We start from the raw sequence: 18,128 nt of genomic DNA on the forward strand, positions 1-18,128 counted from the left end.
ATGAACAGCTTGAGGCAGCTATACAACAGACCAAAGGAACAATCGAGGATCCCAAGTACCACGAGCCTTGTCCACATGTGTTCCTTGTCTTCGTTTGTGCGGTGTTTTGTAAACCCTAAAATATGGCAGACAGTGCATTAATATAATGATATGCATGCACGCTGCGCCGTGTGGAGAATGCGTTAACCATCAGCGTGTGCTCTGTGCGTCGGAAATTCAAGGGCCACCTCGGCGGCAGTCGGTCTATTGCAGGATCACATGGCAAAGCTCTAGTATATCTCCTGAGGGTTTGAAGGACCGTCCAAATTACGGCCAAGTAATGCGAATGACGGTCCCTTTCACGTGGTTCTATCCGGGGCATTTGTCACTTTGTAGAACACTGATGGCATGCATGCCACAGGGGCCTGATCATACGACCCGGTTACGCATCTTCGGTGAACGCAGTGTCCTGGAAACTTTTGAAGCAAACAGTGCACCGCGGTCAGATTTGGCGGGGAAAAGCCAGCAAACTTTTACAAGCCGAGTTGTCCTCACTTACACATGTTTATGGGGGTTTAACGCCCCAAAGCAGCTCAGGCTATGAGGGACGCCGTAGTGCAGGGCTCCGGAAATTTAGACCACCTCGGGTTCTTTAACGCGCACTGACATCGCACAGTACGCGAGCCTCTAGAATTTCGCCTCCATCGAAATTCGACCGCCGCGGCCGGGATCAAACCCGCGTCTTTCGGGTCAGCAGCCGAGCGCCGTAACCACTGAGCCACCGCAGCGGCCACTTACGCATGTAACTCGACAATGTACTGCAGAGTTGATTGTCGAGCAAGAAAGCCACAACCAGCGATAGTGAAATTTAAACTTAGGGAGTAATTCAATTGAATACTCCAATTACTAGCTGTATCCTGCCATACTTGACGTGACATTGTTGTCACAAGATTGTGCAAGGGAAGAAAAGAGCAAGCAAATTGCAAAAAAAAAATGAAACAAAGCACTGCAATTGTCGCTCTTGCATCATAGAGTCAGTCAACAAAGGCAAGTCTTACGCAAAAATCATCGTCTCTTCTTTTTTTCGCGCGATAAGTTCCAGACGTGAGCTAAAGCGCAAAATAGTCATTCCTTCTAGGTGTTACTGCAGTCGCCAAGGCCAGCGACAACTGTTTCATTTGATCACCGCTCAAAATCGTGCCGGGGACGCACACGAGACGCACTGCGACTTATTTGTATTTATTCTGTCTTTGTGGACTCATCAGTGACTGAAATTGATTACAGCCTCAGCTACCTAAAGCCGAGTGAGAGTTTTATTTCAAGGAACAGGATGTCCTGGGCTCGTAGGGTTAAAAGATTAACGACAAAGCTGTAACTACAAGCCCTCGCTCACTGAAACCGCTAAGGCAGCCCAACCGCCAGTATTCCAGAGCAGTTCTGAGCAGTTCTGATGGTATGCGCTCGTCTCCTCACTGAGTCGGAATTCCCCCATGCGCGCCGCACGGGTCACAGCTCAATCACCTCCCCTCAATGCCCACCGTGATGGCTCAGTGGTTATGGTGCTCGGCTGCTGACCCAAATGACGCGCATTCGATCCCGGCCGCGGCGGTCGAATTTCTATGGAGACGAAATTCTAGTCGTCCGTGTACTGTGCGATGTCAGTGCACGTTAGAGAACCCCAGGTGGTCGAAATTTCCGTAGCCCTTCACTACGGCGTCTCTCATAGCCTCAGTCGCTTTGGGACGTTAAACCCCATAAACCAAACCAAACCTCCCCTCAGCGCTTGCCCACGCACTGAACCTCGGCGAAACTAGATCGTTCAGCCTCAGTAGCTACAAGCCCACAATGTGTCCCCAGCCAGCCTCACATTTTCGTGGCAGATTGCGTACACTGCCATCAGCAATTATAGCAAACGTGCCGAAGACGCCCATGCGACTGGGACACGCATGAGGTTGGAAAATTTGTTATCTTTCTCACTCGCTTAGGCGGCTTTGACAGCGACGCAGCCTGGAAAACTAACAAAGGCAGCATGAATAGAAAATATGCGCGAATATCCTGTCACAAATTTCGTTAAGCAACTTTATGTATAAAATGTTCTTAGTTGTTTTTTTTTTTTTTTTCATTTTACAGATCAAGATACATATTCGGAGCTCCTAGCGCATTAATGGATGTAAGCCACCGCAGAATATGTCGAATTAGTGCAGTCACTAAAAAGGAACGATAAATTCTCAAGGCAGGCAGAAATTTATAGAAGGCCGGTAGAAGCAACTTGCTGCTTCTTAAATTGCAAATTAGGCTGCTTACTGAATAAAGTCTCTCTTTCAATGCTTTTAAGGTTGCTGAAACAGCTCTAATGAGCATCATACTAGGAGACTTGGCTGGGCACGCGCCTTTCTTGCTACGGCTGAATGCAATTAGTAATGCCCAAAGAGGCTTAACGGACGAAACACAGAAAGAAAATAACAGTGGCTGAACAATTCACTTAATGAGCAAAGTGCAGGATGAGGCGAGGTTACTCATCCGAAAGAGACGCGGAAATAATTGGGTGGTTGGGATATCCGTTTGTTGTCCTGCACAGCCAATTAGTGCTCGCTTTATGCTAACGGAGCAGGGTGCCCGATCGGAATTGGGACAGGCTGTGATTAGGAATAGCCATGACCAAGCTGGGGCAGCAGTTTGATGAAATTGAACTAATATTTTCACCTTACGCCGTGGCGTGCGCACGTGTTTTAAGATAAGAGTGTCAAGTGAACTTATAGTTTTTCTTCCCGCCATGCAAACAATAGGTGGCGTTGCACGACTGAACTGACGGTTAATGAAGCGCGTCAACGTGTACACTTGCGTCGCATTGTCCCAGATATGAAGGAGGAGACAAAGGACCACAACACACTTCGAGCCACTTCCTGAACGAAACGAGCCTTCTCGGCGGGTTGTCGGACAACCGATGATAGTGGCGGCACCTTGATGCATGTTGATATCCAGCCCCCTGTTAACAGGCAGCTGAGGTTGACACTAAGCCTGTCTTCGTAAAGCAAAAAAGTAACAGTGAAATGAACAACATGCGCTGCTCCAGCAGAGCGAATATCCCGCACGGTGTAACGGTGCAAACCAGCGCAGGAACAGTATCCAGCGCGGCAGGGGTTCCGTTTCCTTACCTCCTGCGCGCTGACGCGCCATTTAACTTCATACACGTCACTTCCTGCTTAGTTACTTCCGGTGTCCACTGGCGCACGGTGTTTGCCTAATTAGACTTTGAATGTTGCTACTTGACCGCCCTCGGAAAGAATGCTTGCGCATTTTGTGTTTTCGTAATTTCCTTGGTGAGCGAAGCGTGTCGCGTGTGTTCGTACACGACTGTATATAAGTCATACTGAACGGCAAGCACGCAGCTCAGCCCTTACAGAGGGTGTTCAAAATATGACGTTAAGAATATAAAAAAAAAAACATACCAAGAGCAGTATACAAAAGTCGTCATTGTAAATTAGTTATGCGGCCAAGCGGACACAAATAGCGAGGAAAATAGTGATCGGAACCTGAGTGATTAACTAAAATTCATATGTTAAATTTTTATTCAATGCAGTTAGCGTGCAAGTTTATATTGAAAACTGTGCATGTTTATATTACCAATAAATATTGTTTTAATTATCGAAGCAACAGTATTAAGCGGGAGCTGAACTGGGACCGCTGGAGGAGCACCGTTTACGAATAAAATTAGAATTACTTTACGGCATTTATTTCAAGAAAACTGCTATTAACCCCGAAACTTATCTGCTGCCCCTTCATTTTGCATCCAGAAGGCACAACCACGACTGGATAATACGTGAAATAAAATGCCATACTAACGTGTTGAAACACTCTTTCTTTCCGCCGGCCATCAATGAATGGAATAAGCTGCCTCATAGTATTGTTGAATGCCAGTCCGAGGCAAAGTTCCGAGCACTGTTGTCGGAACTGTGACATACCCACATGTTCACCTGCTGTTTTCCTGCTTTTCCTCTTCTTGTCCTTTCCCGACCAATTGACTGATGTGAATGCTCTGTCGACGCTCGTTTTCATCCTCTGCCATCCATTCTTTCCTATCCTGTACAAAAACTTGGCCTTGGCACATGCTGTACGATTGATTGTTTATGTATGTATGTATTCCCCCCTGAAATTATGCCTTCATGGCGCTGCAGAAATGTATTGCAAAGAGGAAGATGGGCAGAGGCGGCAGCCGCAGTATATATATATATATATATATATATATATATATATATATATATATATATATATATATATATATATATATATATATATATATATATATATATATATATATATATATATATATATATATATAAAGGTACAGTATTACGACAAACGTATATATATATATATGATATGAACGTCTAAAATTTCAGCCCAAACCGTGTAATTACGCATGCCAGACAGCGGCGCTCAGCAGGCTCCTGGTGGCACGTAACTGCAGCGTATGATGCTCCACTTGGCGAGAATATGGAGTTGCAGGCGACGGTGGTAACATTTCGTTCTTGGCCAGTGAAGCTGGAGAATCACTGTGCCGGCGGCGTGGGGGCGAGCAGCTGTTTCTTTAAGCGATTGCTTCTAGCGGTGATAAGACATGGTGCCGGTCTAGACTTCGCATGCGGTGATGCGCAGCAATATTTTAGTTAATTACTGCTGACCAAGAGCGAAAATTTACAACCGTCGCCTGTAACTCCACATTCTTGTGCGGCGAAGGGCCATACGCAACAGCTGCGTCACATCCGGGAGGAGCTTCATGCCGAGCGCCGCGATTGCGCATGCGTATCTAGACGCGCATATCTCAGGACACAGGCGCGTTAATAAAATTGTACGATATGCAATAGTCTTCGAGTGCCACTCTCTCGAAATTTTTTCGTGCAAACATGCACGCTAACTGCAGCTAACAAAAAGTTAACTAATAAGTTTTAATTACTTAGTTCACGATGACAAGTTTTTTCATACTTTGTGTCCAGTTGTCCGCGCGACCCTTTTACGAAAACAACTTGACTGTACTACTCTTCGTATTTTTTTTTATAATCCCTGAAGCCTAATTTTGAACACCCTGCATACGCGGTCAAGACATGGTATTGCTTATCGGTTCATGCGATGAGGGCAGTTCGAATAACCCGAAACGCTGTGTTCACTTTTGGACGTGGCTGTCCCGTGTAGTTATTCTCTCTATACTGCTAGCCATTTTAAATTTAAATGGCGAGATTTCAGTTATTGCTATCGTATGTCTCAAGGATCAGGGCTGGGCTCGATACTTCAAGGAAGTGTTTCCGAAACCGATACCCTCAAAAATTTTGTTTCCAATACCGATACAAGATACAGAAACGAAATTGTTTTTCGATATAGGCATCCAATACTGTATCGTCGACACTTCGGTACATAACTGATATCGCCACTATTAATAAAACCGGTAACATGATTAGCTCAATTAAGGTAATTCTCCATGATTTCTGGAATACATAGTGCATTTAAGAGCACTCTTCTTAAATGGTTTAAACAAATCCTGCCGCGAGGGTTTCCTTAAGATGCACTGTCGGCACAGCTGCTTTCGTTGAACTTTAGCATTGGCGGAAGCCATGGTGACGCTGAAACGATCACTTCCTTAAGCAGCTTAGCAAAATCTTTTCTTAAGCTAATGTTCTTCATGCGAGCCGGTGTGTGAGCACTTGACTGCATACGAATAAACGTAAAACCCTTTCTGATGTTTTTCGTTTTTTACTGCAGTGCATACCGGTTTTCCTCTGCCTTTGCCATGGGCTAATGGTGGAAGCTGCGAGCGCTTGGTAAAATCGGACAATTATTTCCACAGCACTTTACTACAAATGTTTGAAGCTGAATATTATGCGTTGAAGGCAAGAAAATAAAAGAAGAAACGAAGGGCTGAAAGTTTTTATTAGGCAGAACGTATCTTGCTAATCTGTGTTAGTTGGATGTTTGTTTTACTTAGCGGTATTGAGTAGCAGCGTTTTCTCGAACCACCGGTCCGAAAGAGGCCCGCGATGCAGCCATACTGTAAGCGAAGAAAATGAAAAGGCCTCTGTGCAGGAGAAGACGAGCACGTTGCCGTGACGTATTTGATGAAGGCGTCTTTTATCAACGAATAAGAATGAAGAATAGAATAGCCACATCTACTCGAGAATTCTGGCAGTACAGTTAATTCTGTGCTCATGGTTCTGTGCTCAGTGCCATGTATAAGTGAGGGCAATAACACAACGGAGTCAAATCACTAGTGGCAAAGGCCGCTCGGTAATGGACATGTCCTTGAGGGCCGTGTAGTCCGCAACACATGCAGCAGATTGAGCCCGATTAGCGCAGAGCTTCGCACATAATCTTGCACGAACATTTCATGCCTGAAAAATCCGGCACCCTCATACTAGAAATAATGAATTGTGCCTTATACGTACAGGAGGGCCATGGCGCTCATTTCTTTCTTCCTATGTCAGCCATCCATCACATGGCTTCATTCACAATACGGCTCAGGGCTATTCGACGTGTGCAGGCGGCTGTCACCTTGTTCCATGAAGCCCACAGCAATGATGTCTGTCCGTTGTTCGCGGGGTGATTAACGAGTCACCTGAAAGAGGCTAAAAAAGTCTTTTTTCTTTCCTGTCTATTTTATGGTGTTCTGTACGTTCGAATACGGGCGCTTCAACAGAGAAAAGGTTGACTCCCCCCCCCCCCCCGAAGTGTTAAGACGCTGCACGGTCGCCTGTCCGGAGGTATTGAATATTCCCTCAACGTAAAACTACGGTTTCTGTTCGACGTCGTTCTAGCCTCTTGTGAAGGGAGAAATTGCATGTGATGACCACAAAATGACGGGCGCAGGGTTTCATGCACTCCGCTCAGGTCGGCCTCTGAGAGAAAGGTTGACAGCAGTCGACACATGTTACTGTCACAGAATCGAAGAGGCAAGGGGCTGTTTATTATGCGTACGTGCAGACGTTTAAACATGAAATATTTTAACTCCCGCTGTTTTTAACGCGCGCCGTGGGTGACTTTGGCGCCAGAACGCAGGGAGAACACGGCAAAAACACGGAGGCGAACCTGAACTAACTTTGGCGAAACTTTCTGTCATCCCCTGGTGCCTGTGAGCAGCGATGGCGCCGGAGCAGCGCACGCGTCGACAACAGCGTCAACAACAGCCGTGCGTGTTGCGCTATCCACGCGCCCTCGGGCACTGAGGCACCCTATCCTGAGCGAGAGTAGCTGCTAGAGTTGTTCGATACTATATCGTGCGAAGTCATGGCGCCATCCGTTGTAAACAGTTAGGGCGGTGGAAGATATAGTGAAAATTTGCGAGGAACTTTAGCAGCTAAAGTGGTGAAAGGCGAAAGCCTGAGTGCTGCATTCTGCTACGCGATTGTTCACTTCACATTCTGTTGGTGCATTAATTAACTGCCAATTAATGACACTTAATCTTTGCCTTTAGAAGTGGAATACGACAGCGTGTTGTAGCGCTGCCAAGGAGTGCACGGAATGCCACTACTCATTCGGCGCGATGCGTTGCCCTTTGAACGCAACGCATTTTGAGGAAAGGAAATGGCGCTGTAATTCTCTGTCATCTCGGTGGACACCTGAACCGCACCATACAGGGAGGGAGGAAGTGGGAGTGAAAGAAGAAAGAGGGCCGCAATGAAGAAAATGAAAATTGTATTTGAGGAAAGAAAGTTACGCAGTAACTGTCTCACATATCTCGGTGGACACCAGTCGAAAATTGTATTTGAGGGAAGGAAATTGCGCAGTAACTGTCTCACATATTTCGGTGGACACCCGTCAAAATTCGCGCGCAGTCACGTCACGACCATTTCGACCAATCCGAAACGCGAACAAATTTGCTAACACGTCTTGGTCACGACAGCATGAGCCATTAAAGGCTTTCTTTCGCCTTAATAAGAAAGTAGTGACCCTGGACGCTCCACTGGTTGTACTCTGTCGCCCGAATGACAGTGCGGACTAATGGCTGTTTGGTTTTACGGCGTTCAACGTCCCAAAGCCACTCAGGCTATGAGGGACGCCTTAGGAGAGGGCTCCTAGTAATTTCGACCACCTGGGGTTCTTTAACGTGCACGAACATCGCACAGTACACGGGCCTCTAGAATTTCGCCTCCATCGAAATGCGACCGCCGCAGCCGGGATCGAACCTGAGTCTTTCGGGTTAGCAGCCGAGCACCTAACCACTGAACCAGCGCGTCCGCGGACGGTTGGTTGCGCTTGGCCGAAATGAAATCTTGCCTTGCAACGAGGTTCAGTGCACAGAATGGGCTACTTGACAGATTTAAAAGCGCATTTTTTTCCGCATTCAGTGCTACAGGTAAGCAAGGCTCAGCGACTGCCATGCGACCCGACAGCAAACTAGAAACGTCCTCACTATCACAGTTTTAACCGCTAAAGATGGCCCGTTATCCGTTTTTTTCATGCTGACGAATTTAAATCACCAGGCATTGCGTTATATAAACGAAAAGATTTTTATTTGTTTGTACAGGTGGCAAGCGATAACAGTAAGAGATCGCCTTCCCTTCGCACCATTTTCTCAGAGCAACCGCGCCTGACTCTCTCTGTTGATAAGCAGTGAATTAAGTTATGAATCTAAGGCCACCATGATACAATCTTTTTGTCCAATTATTTTCTTTTCTTATTTTTCCGCCCGTCTGAGTGCATGCTTCCAGGCACAGAGAAGACGTGGAACAATAACGAAATGCGAAAAAAATATTATAGCCAAGTGGAGGTCGAGTAAATCATTTATCCCTCCCCCCCCCCCTCCCCCCCCTCCCCCCCACGCCCTTAACTTGGATAACAAATCACGATACAGTCAAGCAGTAACAAGGCCCGCCGTTACACGGGCAATTATGCAGAAAAAATCCTCGCGCTACCATTGGTCCTGTGTGATAAGCGATTTTTTGTTTAAAAACAGCGCCTCATACTTACATAGGTCCGCGCAAATCGCTTATTCAGAAAAAGAGGCGGTCCTGCAAGAACACGACTGCACAGCGTGCAAATTACCCGTCCCCATGCCTTCCGGCACCAGCAAAATAGAGCAAGGACATTTACCACCTCTTCTATCTCATCAGAGTGCGAACATTCACCTAACAGGGCTCATGAAATATACCTTTAAAGAAAAACTGTGACAGCGTCTCAGTGAGCCGGAGAGCCACTCAGGCTACGAAGCGAACAGCGGAGTGCCGCGCCCCGATCCTTCTTAGCGTTGCGTCGATTTCGTGAAAGCTGGCAGTAACAACGGTCTTCCGTTTACTTTTGGTTCTATATGCGCTTGATTCACCAGCGTTAGCATGTTTCGGCCATTCCTGTTGTACTGACGATGCGATGATGCTACCGCTTCTGAAGGTCATTGTGATACGGCCTTCAAATGTTGCAGAACAAACTGCGAAGGATACTAAACAGTTTAGAAGCTCGAAATATAGAAATTGAAAACATTACATTCAAGACATTGAGCGAGTTTTTCGAATAGTACACATCTTTGTTTTGTTTTTTTTTGCAATTTCTACTTTTGTTCGAATTACATGTGAAATGTAGTTATGTGTAATGCCATTCTTATCATGTATGCACCTCGTATTATTCATGCACTGTGCCCTTGATTTCTTTCATTGCGACTTAGGTGCTGTCTGTGTCAATCTCCACTGAGTACTGCCAATGAAGGGGCCCTGCGACCCTGTCAAGCTGGCTTCTGGCAGCTTTTTCTGCAAGCCTCCTACATAATGTACAGTGATCTAAATAAAGTTATAATGTATTAATGTGATGGTGCATAATTGTGGTGCGGCAATGACTGTGACCGTCTGGTGGTGCTGTTGAGCTGCGCTTTGCAATTTCGGTCGGGCAGGTGACGCTTATGCATCACTGCTCTTTGCTCTTACTCCGTGTTTGTCCATTCTTTTGCTGGATCCTGGCTGATCACTCACCTGTGACGAGCACGGCTTTCCCGCGGGGGATGAGCTTGGCGTTGGGCAGCACGAAGGTGGTGAGCACCCAGCCCAGCAGCAGCGTAAGCGCCAGCAGAGTGAGCAGGGCGCCCAGCCACCACAGCGAAAGCCGCCAGTCGTGCTCGTGCGCCGGCAGCCACCGCCACAGCGCCACCAGGCAGCCGGCCACGGACAGGTGCACCACGACGTCACGACGGACCTGCAGCTGAGAACCGACAGGTGCCGCTCGAGAGTCTGCCGCATTACAGGTTGCTCCAGTCTGTAGATGGCAGTGCCGTTAGCTGAAAACATGTAGGAAGTATTAGGGAGTTTTAGCGCAGCGTTACCGTACATCGATGCTACCCGGCGCAGACAGCGCATGCGCAGATGTCTCAGATGTGGCAGATGCGCCTGCTCTTGCTGCACATTTGACCGTTCGCGCAAGTACTGTCCAATATCCCTCAACAGAAAAGTATACAACAGCTGTATCTTACCGGTACTCGCCTATGGGGCAGAAACGTGGAGGCTAACGAAGAGGGTTCAGCTTAAGTTAAGAACAACGCAGCGAGCTATGGAAAGAAAAATGATAGGTGTAACGTTAAGAGATCGGAAGAGGGCGGAGTTGGTGAAGGAACAAAGGCGGGTTAATGACATCCTGGTCGAAATTGACAGGAAGAAGTGGGCTTGAGCAGGCAAGATAACCGCTGGTCCTTAAGGGTAACGCAGTGGATTCCAAGAGCAGGCAAGCGTAGCAGGGGGTGGCAGAAAGTTAGGTGGGCGGATGAGATTAAGAAGTTTGCGGGGATACGGTGGCCGCAACTGGCGAAGGACAGGGTTAATTGGAGAGACATGGGAGAGGCCTTTGCCCTGCAGTGGGCGCAATCAGGATGATGATGATGATGGTGATGATAATGATGATGATGTAAGTACTGTCTGGAGCTATAAGTAGCGTTATACGATAACGATTAGCTAAAGCTTTATTACAACGATAGCTGCGCAACGTTAGCGTCAGCTTCGACGTAATATGTCGTAATTAGAAACGCATGCGTTCATGTTCATGGCAACGAGAATGTCATCATGACAGGAGCGAGGAGTGTAAGTTGGGAGTTTTTGCTACTCGCTTACTTTCAGCCAGATACATGAGTGAGTATATATGTATGTTATCAGAATCATCTATTTAAAAGCTCCTGCATTCAGCTCGAGCTTCCCGAGCGCGAGAAATTTCGAGTTTTTTGAGACGTGAGCTCAAGAGTAACACAAAAATACACGCAAGAAAAATGGCGGGCGACTTTGGCCTGCATTTCCCTTCAACATGTTTTTGTGTTGCTCTGTCGCAAGACAAGTAACAACCGGCACAGGTTCAACCTATACTAAATTTTGAGTCCAACTGGTCTACGGGGAAGTACAGGGTCTGTTCTGAAAGTAGTAGGACTCATTTTTTTTAAATAAAATTTATTCATGACAATAGGACAAACGATTCAAATTTTTCAACTTAGCACCCTTCCGCACCTACACGCCTCTGCCAATGAGTTTTACAGCTTTCGCACACCTCCAGGAACGCCTGGACCGGAATTCTGTTTAGCTCCCTCGTCACGGCCTGTTGAACCGCCTCTACCGATCCGCAATGTTTCCCCTTGAGCGTCGATTTTATTCTCAGTAATAGAAAAAAGTCTGGCGGGGCCAAGTCGGGGCTGTAGGGGGGCTGAGGAAGCGTTGCCGCCTTGTGCTGGGTGAAAAATCGGGGTCCTCATTCACATGATTAAGAAGATCCTGGCTGACCGCTTTCCGGTTGGCCTTTTGCTCCTCTGACAACACTCCCCCGGCACCAACTTCGCGCACACCTTCTTCATGGCTAAGTTTTCTGTCAGGACCTCAGAAACTTTGTTTGAGGAGTGCTAAAGTCACCAGCAATCATTCTGATACTCATCCTACGATCAATGTTCAGTAAATTTTTCAATCGCTACACATTTTCGTTGGTCTTGCTGGTCGAAGGGCGTCCGGAGCGGTCGTCGTCTTCCACTCTTCTTACCTTCTCGGAACAGCTTGTGCCACTCAAAAAACACCTGATCTACCCATAAAAGCGTCACCGTAGGCCTCCTTAATGATGTCGCGGTCTCTTTGCCCGTTTTACGAAGATTTACACAAAATTTGATCGCATATTGCTGATCCAGTAAACGCTCCATGATTCTGCGTGACGAGTCGTTTCGACAGGGGTTTAGAGTACAAGCGATCTGCTCTCTTCAACGGCCGAGAGCCGACTGCCGATTTTCCCCAGCATTCCCTTCAACGATCTTGCACGCGCAGACCGCCTCTCGTCCGCCCGTTCGCTCAGGAAAAAACCAGTCCTACTACTTTCAGAACACACCCTGTATATTAAATAAAGCGGGGAAGAAAGTTGTTCGGGGCATCACGAGACTCGGTGCTGCGTTCATATCGGAGGCATTGCGAATGATGCAACGCGGTGTTTCGTAGTGACGCCGGTTTCATATTATCCCTTAGGCGAAAACGTCAGGAGAGTTTCCGTGTACTGAGCGTTACGCTGTGGAGCAGTAAAACCTAAATTCTGTGCTACAACTGGCAGTCGTCTTCGAGCTGCGATCCCTAACACTTGGCAAACAACGCACATGGCAGTGCAGCTCCTGACAGCAACTACCATGCTAGCCAACGGCGCAGCAGAGCTAAAGTACTGCTCTGACACTTTCTACATCAGTTTCGTTGTTTTATTTTCTTTACAGGCGTGCAACATACGAACTGGAGAGTTTCACACTCCAGTCCGAGCATACGACATCCGGAGCGAGGGTACTGGTATATGCATGGGTTGTCGCCAATATCCAATAAGTTGTGAATGAAACATATCTACAAACTGAGTGTGCTGTAAACACGTACATTTGTCAAACTGCAATAATGAAACAAGCATCCATTCGTGCTACGCAGGAAATAGCCCCTGAGTCAATTCAGTTTCAGTTCACGCTGCTCTGCAAAGCGGATTGCATTTTTGATCGTATATATGCCTCGATGAGAACAGTTCACGAAAAAAATGGCTGAGGCTTAACTTGGTTAAGCCTGGAGAATGCGAAGCATCATCGTGTCGCGTAATTTGGAGGCGCACAACCACAGCGACGGCGCGAGGTGGGCCCCCGTTTCTCCACTGTCGTGACGTCATGTATCACGTGATTTGGAGGCGCACAACCACAGCGACGGCGCGAGGTGGGCCCCCGTTTCTCCACTGTTGTGACGTCATCGTGTCGCGTGGTGTGACGTCATGTATCACGTGATTTGGAGGCGTACAACCACAGCGACGGCGCGAGGTGGGCCCCCGTTTCTCTACTGTCGTGACGTCATCGTGTCACGTGGTGTGACGTCATGTATCACGTGATTTGGAGGCGCACAACCACAGCGACGGCGCGAGGTGGGCCCCCGTTTCTCTACTGTCGTGACGTCATCGTGTCACGTGGTGTGACGTCATGTATCACGTGATTTGGAGGCGCATAACCACGGTGAAGGGCTGAAGTGGTAGCTAAAGTAGTATGCTTCGCATAAAAGCGGTGCAAGGTGAACTTGAATGTTTTACAACTTCTCCACATGTGCCGCAGCACCGAATGGACCGCTTTGGCGTCACTGCTTAAACAAGGCAGAAGGAAATAAATGCCTATTTTTTGTTTTTTTGAGGAAAGGAAATGGCGCAGTAACTCTGTCACATCTCAGTGGACACCTCAACCGCTCCGTGAGTGAAGGGAGGAAGGTGGGACTGAAAGACGAAAGAGGGGAAGGGAGGAAGAGGTGTCCTGGGGGAAGGCTCCGGAATAACTTCGACCACCTGGGGACCTTTAATGTTCACTGATACCTCACAGCACGTGGGCGCCTTTAGCGTTTAAAAGTAGGGGTATGCGAATATCAATTTTTTCGAATACGAATCGAATACGAATAGTTGGTTCCGAATATCGAATCGAATATCGAGTAATCAAGCACAGACGCATCTAACCACTACAAAACATTTATTTGAGCTCCCAAGAACATCTCAGTTGAACTATCAATGGTTAAATGAACCCAAAAGATGTGTGTGGCTGCACAAAAAGCATCAAAGCCTCAAACATTATTCTTAGAAGAGTGTAAATATCAGAGAAAATGGCTAGTACACACCATTGATTAAGGCTAGGTTGTCATAAGCACAAAAGCGCGTTGCTGGGATGAACATAAAAGGTTGTTGGGAAGGAAAACCAGTTGCTCCACATGATCAGGCAGTAGTAGTTCCCTTCCAGCTGAAACGACTTCTCCAGCCACAGAAAATGCCCTCTCAGTTGGCACGTAACTGCCGCGTATTGCGAGGTACTTCGTGTACAGCTCAGACTATACCAGCTTCGCAGGTATAGCCACAAAGAAGCTCACCAGCGCATTCAGCTACGGCATGGCCCAACGTTACGCATTGCCCTGGACGCCGCCATGTTGTTACGTCTCTGTCGATAGGACTCGCGGACCGAAATGTACACCCCCCGTCAAAAGTATACAGCCCAAGGGGTTTGCTTTTCAGGTGTGCTGTACGCCTCGTTATGCATCCTCAGCGACCGTAACCCCTCGAAAGAGGAATGACTTCGCGTCCTCAATCCTCTCAAGCTTTGGACTATTAGATGTGTTTGGGAGCTCCGCTAAACAGCTTAGAAGCAAAACCCTTGGTCTGTATACTTTTGACGGGGGCTGTACGCCGGTGCTCGCAATAGAATATTCGGATAGATACGAATACTTGAGTCGGATCGAATATTCGAAACAACACGCATACTTGGATGTCGAATCGAATACGAATACTAGAAATATAATAATCGAATTATATTCGAAAATTTCGAATATTCGCACACCCCTATTTAAAAGGTAACGATACAATATTAGTTAACCAGCCTGCTAGTCAGCACGTCTTAGCTGTATTCTGATGTACTATATTGCTTGCAATGCTATGCCAAAAAAGCGCTCTTCTAATTCAAGAAGCCTATCTTCAAAAATTGCGCTAAGTCCTAGTTGAAATACTTCAGGGTGGACAGCAGCCGCCCCGTCTATTCGGACCTCTTTCCCTCAACTGTTTTTTACACGTTAATTCCCAGATATGAAAATGTGTGGCTCGACTTGCGGGAACGGCTCTACCGCTTCTCCAGGTGACCTTCAACTATCGCTAACCTTGTGGGCCTGTAAGATAATGCGCATGTAAAAATAAAGCGTTTGCATTCCCTTGAGAACTCCCTGTGCACCTCAAAGTTTCCAGCATTTACTAACTATAGAGATCATGGGCTGACGGGCTGCGTCCGTAGCGCGTGCGCAGTGTCTTTAGTGTTTTTTATTTGTTTGATGGTGTGCACACAGTGTCAACAGTACAGATAAAAACGTAGTTTATGTGTAAAAGCCACCAATAGAACCGAGTGTCGATGGATACTGGATATCAGACATATGGGCTAGATGACCAAGTGTGCAAGGGAGTCAAGTGCAAAGATATACCAAGAATCCTAACCGTGCAATAAACGTGGATGTAAAGAAATGTCGGTGATGTGTCGTGTCACGCAAAGTTGATGAAAGTCTAATGGTAAGCATTTGGCCCACCGATCGCCAGTCAGTTTTTTTTTTGTGACGCCCTACATGGTTTCATGTCAGTCTCCGAATGCAGATGATAAAACTACTTAACTTAGTAACTGGTCTAAGCGGGTAATGAGAGTGAACAAATAGTGCTTAGCTTGCAGGCGGCGAGGAGGTGGTGCTCCCCGGTCTGAAGAGGAGTGTAAGCTACACCGAAGGAGTATATCGAGAAGCAAAACTGAGCTGCTTATCGAAAAGCTTGAGGGAACACGAAAGCTTCGCCTTAAGGGTATGACACGATGACGCTAATAGGACCCTTCAGCTACCTTGTGCCCTCTTTGCATCACTTCCTCTGGGCTCTGCCTACATACTTATACACGCACTTTATTCTTAGATTACGGGGTGTCCTCATACATCTCCTGGCGCAGTGGTGCAGCGGTTATAAAATGCTCCACAGCCCCGGCAGGCCACTATATTAAACACATCTACCGGCTGGGTTGTAAAACCCATGGTCGCTGATCCTCTGGAGACTAATCATTAATTTAACTGCCACCTGTAATTGTGGGCAGGTTGTGGTTACGTCACAGGGTCACGTGAGCCTGGTGGTCACAGCGACGATGACGACGAAGCCGACGACCCGGGATTTTGTGCAGAATGAGAGCCGCAACTCCATCACCTTAACACCTCAGTCTCATCACGCCCTTGGCTTCCCTATACTTAATATTCAACTTTACCCTTCACTTTACTTTAATTTAAATCCTCTCTCGCTCTCTCTCAGACAGATCAGTGTAACTATTGCTCAAAAGACAGTTAGCTATGCCATGTATGTCAAGAATACTGAGCTTTTCAGTTCAAACAGAATTTTGAAAAGTTAATTACTTTTATCGTTATTTTTGTTAGTTTGTCTTAAACCGAAAACCCCATTTCTTAGAGATAACCATTGCGCGTATGGTTGCAGCCTAAATTTTGAATGCCCTGTGCAGAACCTTCCGAATCCACACATGCAAAATGAACACAGAAAAACTCGCAGAACACATAATCTCCGCCTTAAGGATGTGACGCGATAACCCGCGTCTTTCGGGTCAGCAGCCGAGCACCATAACCGCTGAGTCACCATAACCGCAAGCACTGGGTCATCATGTTCGCTACGAAGTAGATACTACTCAGTATTGCAAACTTGTTGTGTTTGTCTCTCTTGTCGTTCTTTCCTTCTCGCTTATTTTGTACCTTTTTGTTCTTTATAATTACCACTCAGCGGCAGCTCTACCGATGATACGCACTACTTTTAGCCGCTTTACTTATTTGGATATTTATAGGTGGCAGTTGCTTCTATGCAGTTTAAAACGAAAGCAGGAGAAACGAAATGGCCAGAATATTCAGTTTCTTGGATTTCCATCAAATTAAGCGTATAAGCCAGAGTGAATGCTTCGGGTAAGTGCGTGGTGTCATTAAAGCCAAATGGGAAGCCGGCCAAGAGGTTCGGCCTCGTCAAACGTAAGCACGGTAGCTCGAGGCGTTCCCGATACGATCATTTCCCCTAAAGTTCAGGTGACCTTCACAGTCTTCCTTGTATAGAATGCGAGTGATAACTATGCACTACATGATGAGGATAAACTCTTTTTGCATGCGGTCAGTATACACAAACCTTTTGGGGGCGTCGCAACATGCGCGCGACTAAATCGGCATTTTGTGCTTCTTCCGCACTTCAGGAATTAGTCGTTGCTCTGGGCGGTAATTCAGCGAATGTTTAGTATGGGCTAAAGCGGAAGCGCAAGATTGTAGCTGAAGGGCATAGAAGTCATTCATTGCAGGAACAGTAAAATGTAGGGCCTTGCTGCTGTAGCAGGAGCAGGCAAAACGTTTTTCACCGTGGAACGACTGAGACTGAGCTCTACTTTGACACTTCCTAGCAGCATGAGGTTAAGCGTGGCATTCAACTAACTTTTACAAGAGATGATTTGCATATCCAATCGCGCGCTCACTGGGTTTATAGCATAGTATAGTAAAGGCTTAAGACATTCGCTTAAGAAATTCGCATGTGTCAGCACTGTATGCCCATGAAAAGGAACTGAGCACGTAATCACCGCTTTACCAATCGGTATCTCTAGTCAGTCGGTACAATCGCTCTATTTTTCGGGCTGACTGATAAGCGAAATTCTAGAGACTCGTGTACGTGCGATGTCAGCGCACGTTAAGGAACCCAGGTGGTCGAAATTATCCGGAGCCCTCCACTACGGCGTCCCTCAAAGCCCGAGTCGTTTTGGGACGTTAATGCGCATGACACCAAAGCGATGCAATATTAAACACGAGAGTTTGAAACAGAGTTTCGTGGCCTAGCAGATCTCTGTTATTACACAAACGAGCGCCCATAGTTAGTAAACTGCCGCTTTCACCAATTAGAGTCCAGAACAGTGTAGTGCACGAATTTTAGACGAACGCGGGAACCCTTCATCCCAAATGTTCGGTTTCCACGCGGGTAAACGTGGGTAGACTATAGTTCACTCCATCACCCCACGTTCTCCGCACATACCAAAGAACCTCGATGAATCAAGTTATTTTAACACCACAGATGACGTTGCGTTACAGGTTCTCTCTCTTTCTCTGAATGACAGTACACTCTGTCGCATGCGTTGACGCGTGCTTAGACTGGCC

At 46.9% G+C, this 18,128-nt stretch overlaps 1 protein-coding gene across 1 annotated transcript in view; it reads right to left on the reverse strand.

The window, feature by feature from the left end:
• LOC149371804 (retinol dehydrogenase 5-like) overlaps positions 1-18,128 on the reverse strand; it is a 33,360-nt gene that overhangs the window by 14,809 nt on the left and 423 nt on the right. Inside the window, exon 2 of the mRNA XM_089566089.1 lies at positions 9,924-10,149. Coding sequence (XP_089422215.1) covers positions 9,924-10,149 — 226 coding nt within the window. The remainder of the gene's footprint in view (positions 1-9,923; positions 10,150-18,128) is intronic.

Source organism: Amblyomma mixtum, chromosome 1 (genome assembly GCF_055824585.1).
Source record: "Amblyomma mixtum isolate Tamu chromosome 1, ASM5582458v1, whole genome shotgun sequence".
Lineage (NCBI taxonomy): Eukaryota > Metazoa > Arthropoda > Arachnida > Ixodida > Ixodidae > Amblyomma > Amblyomma mixtum.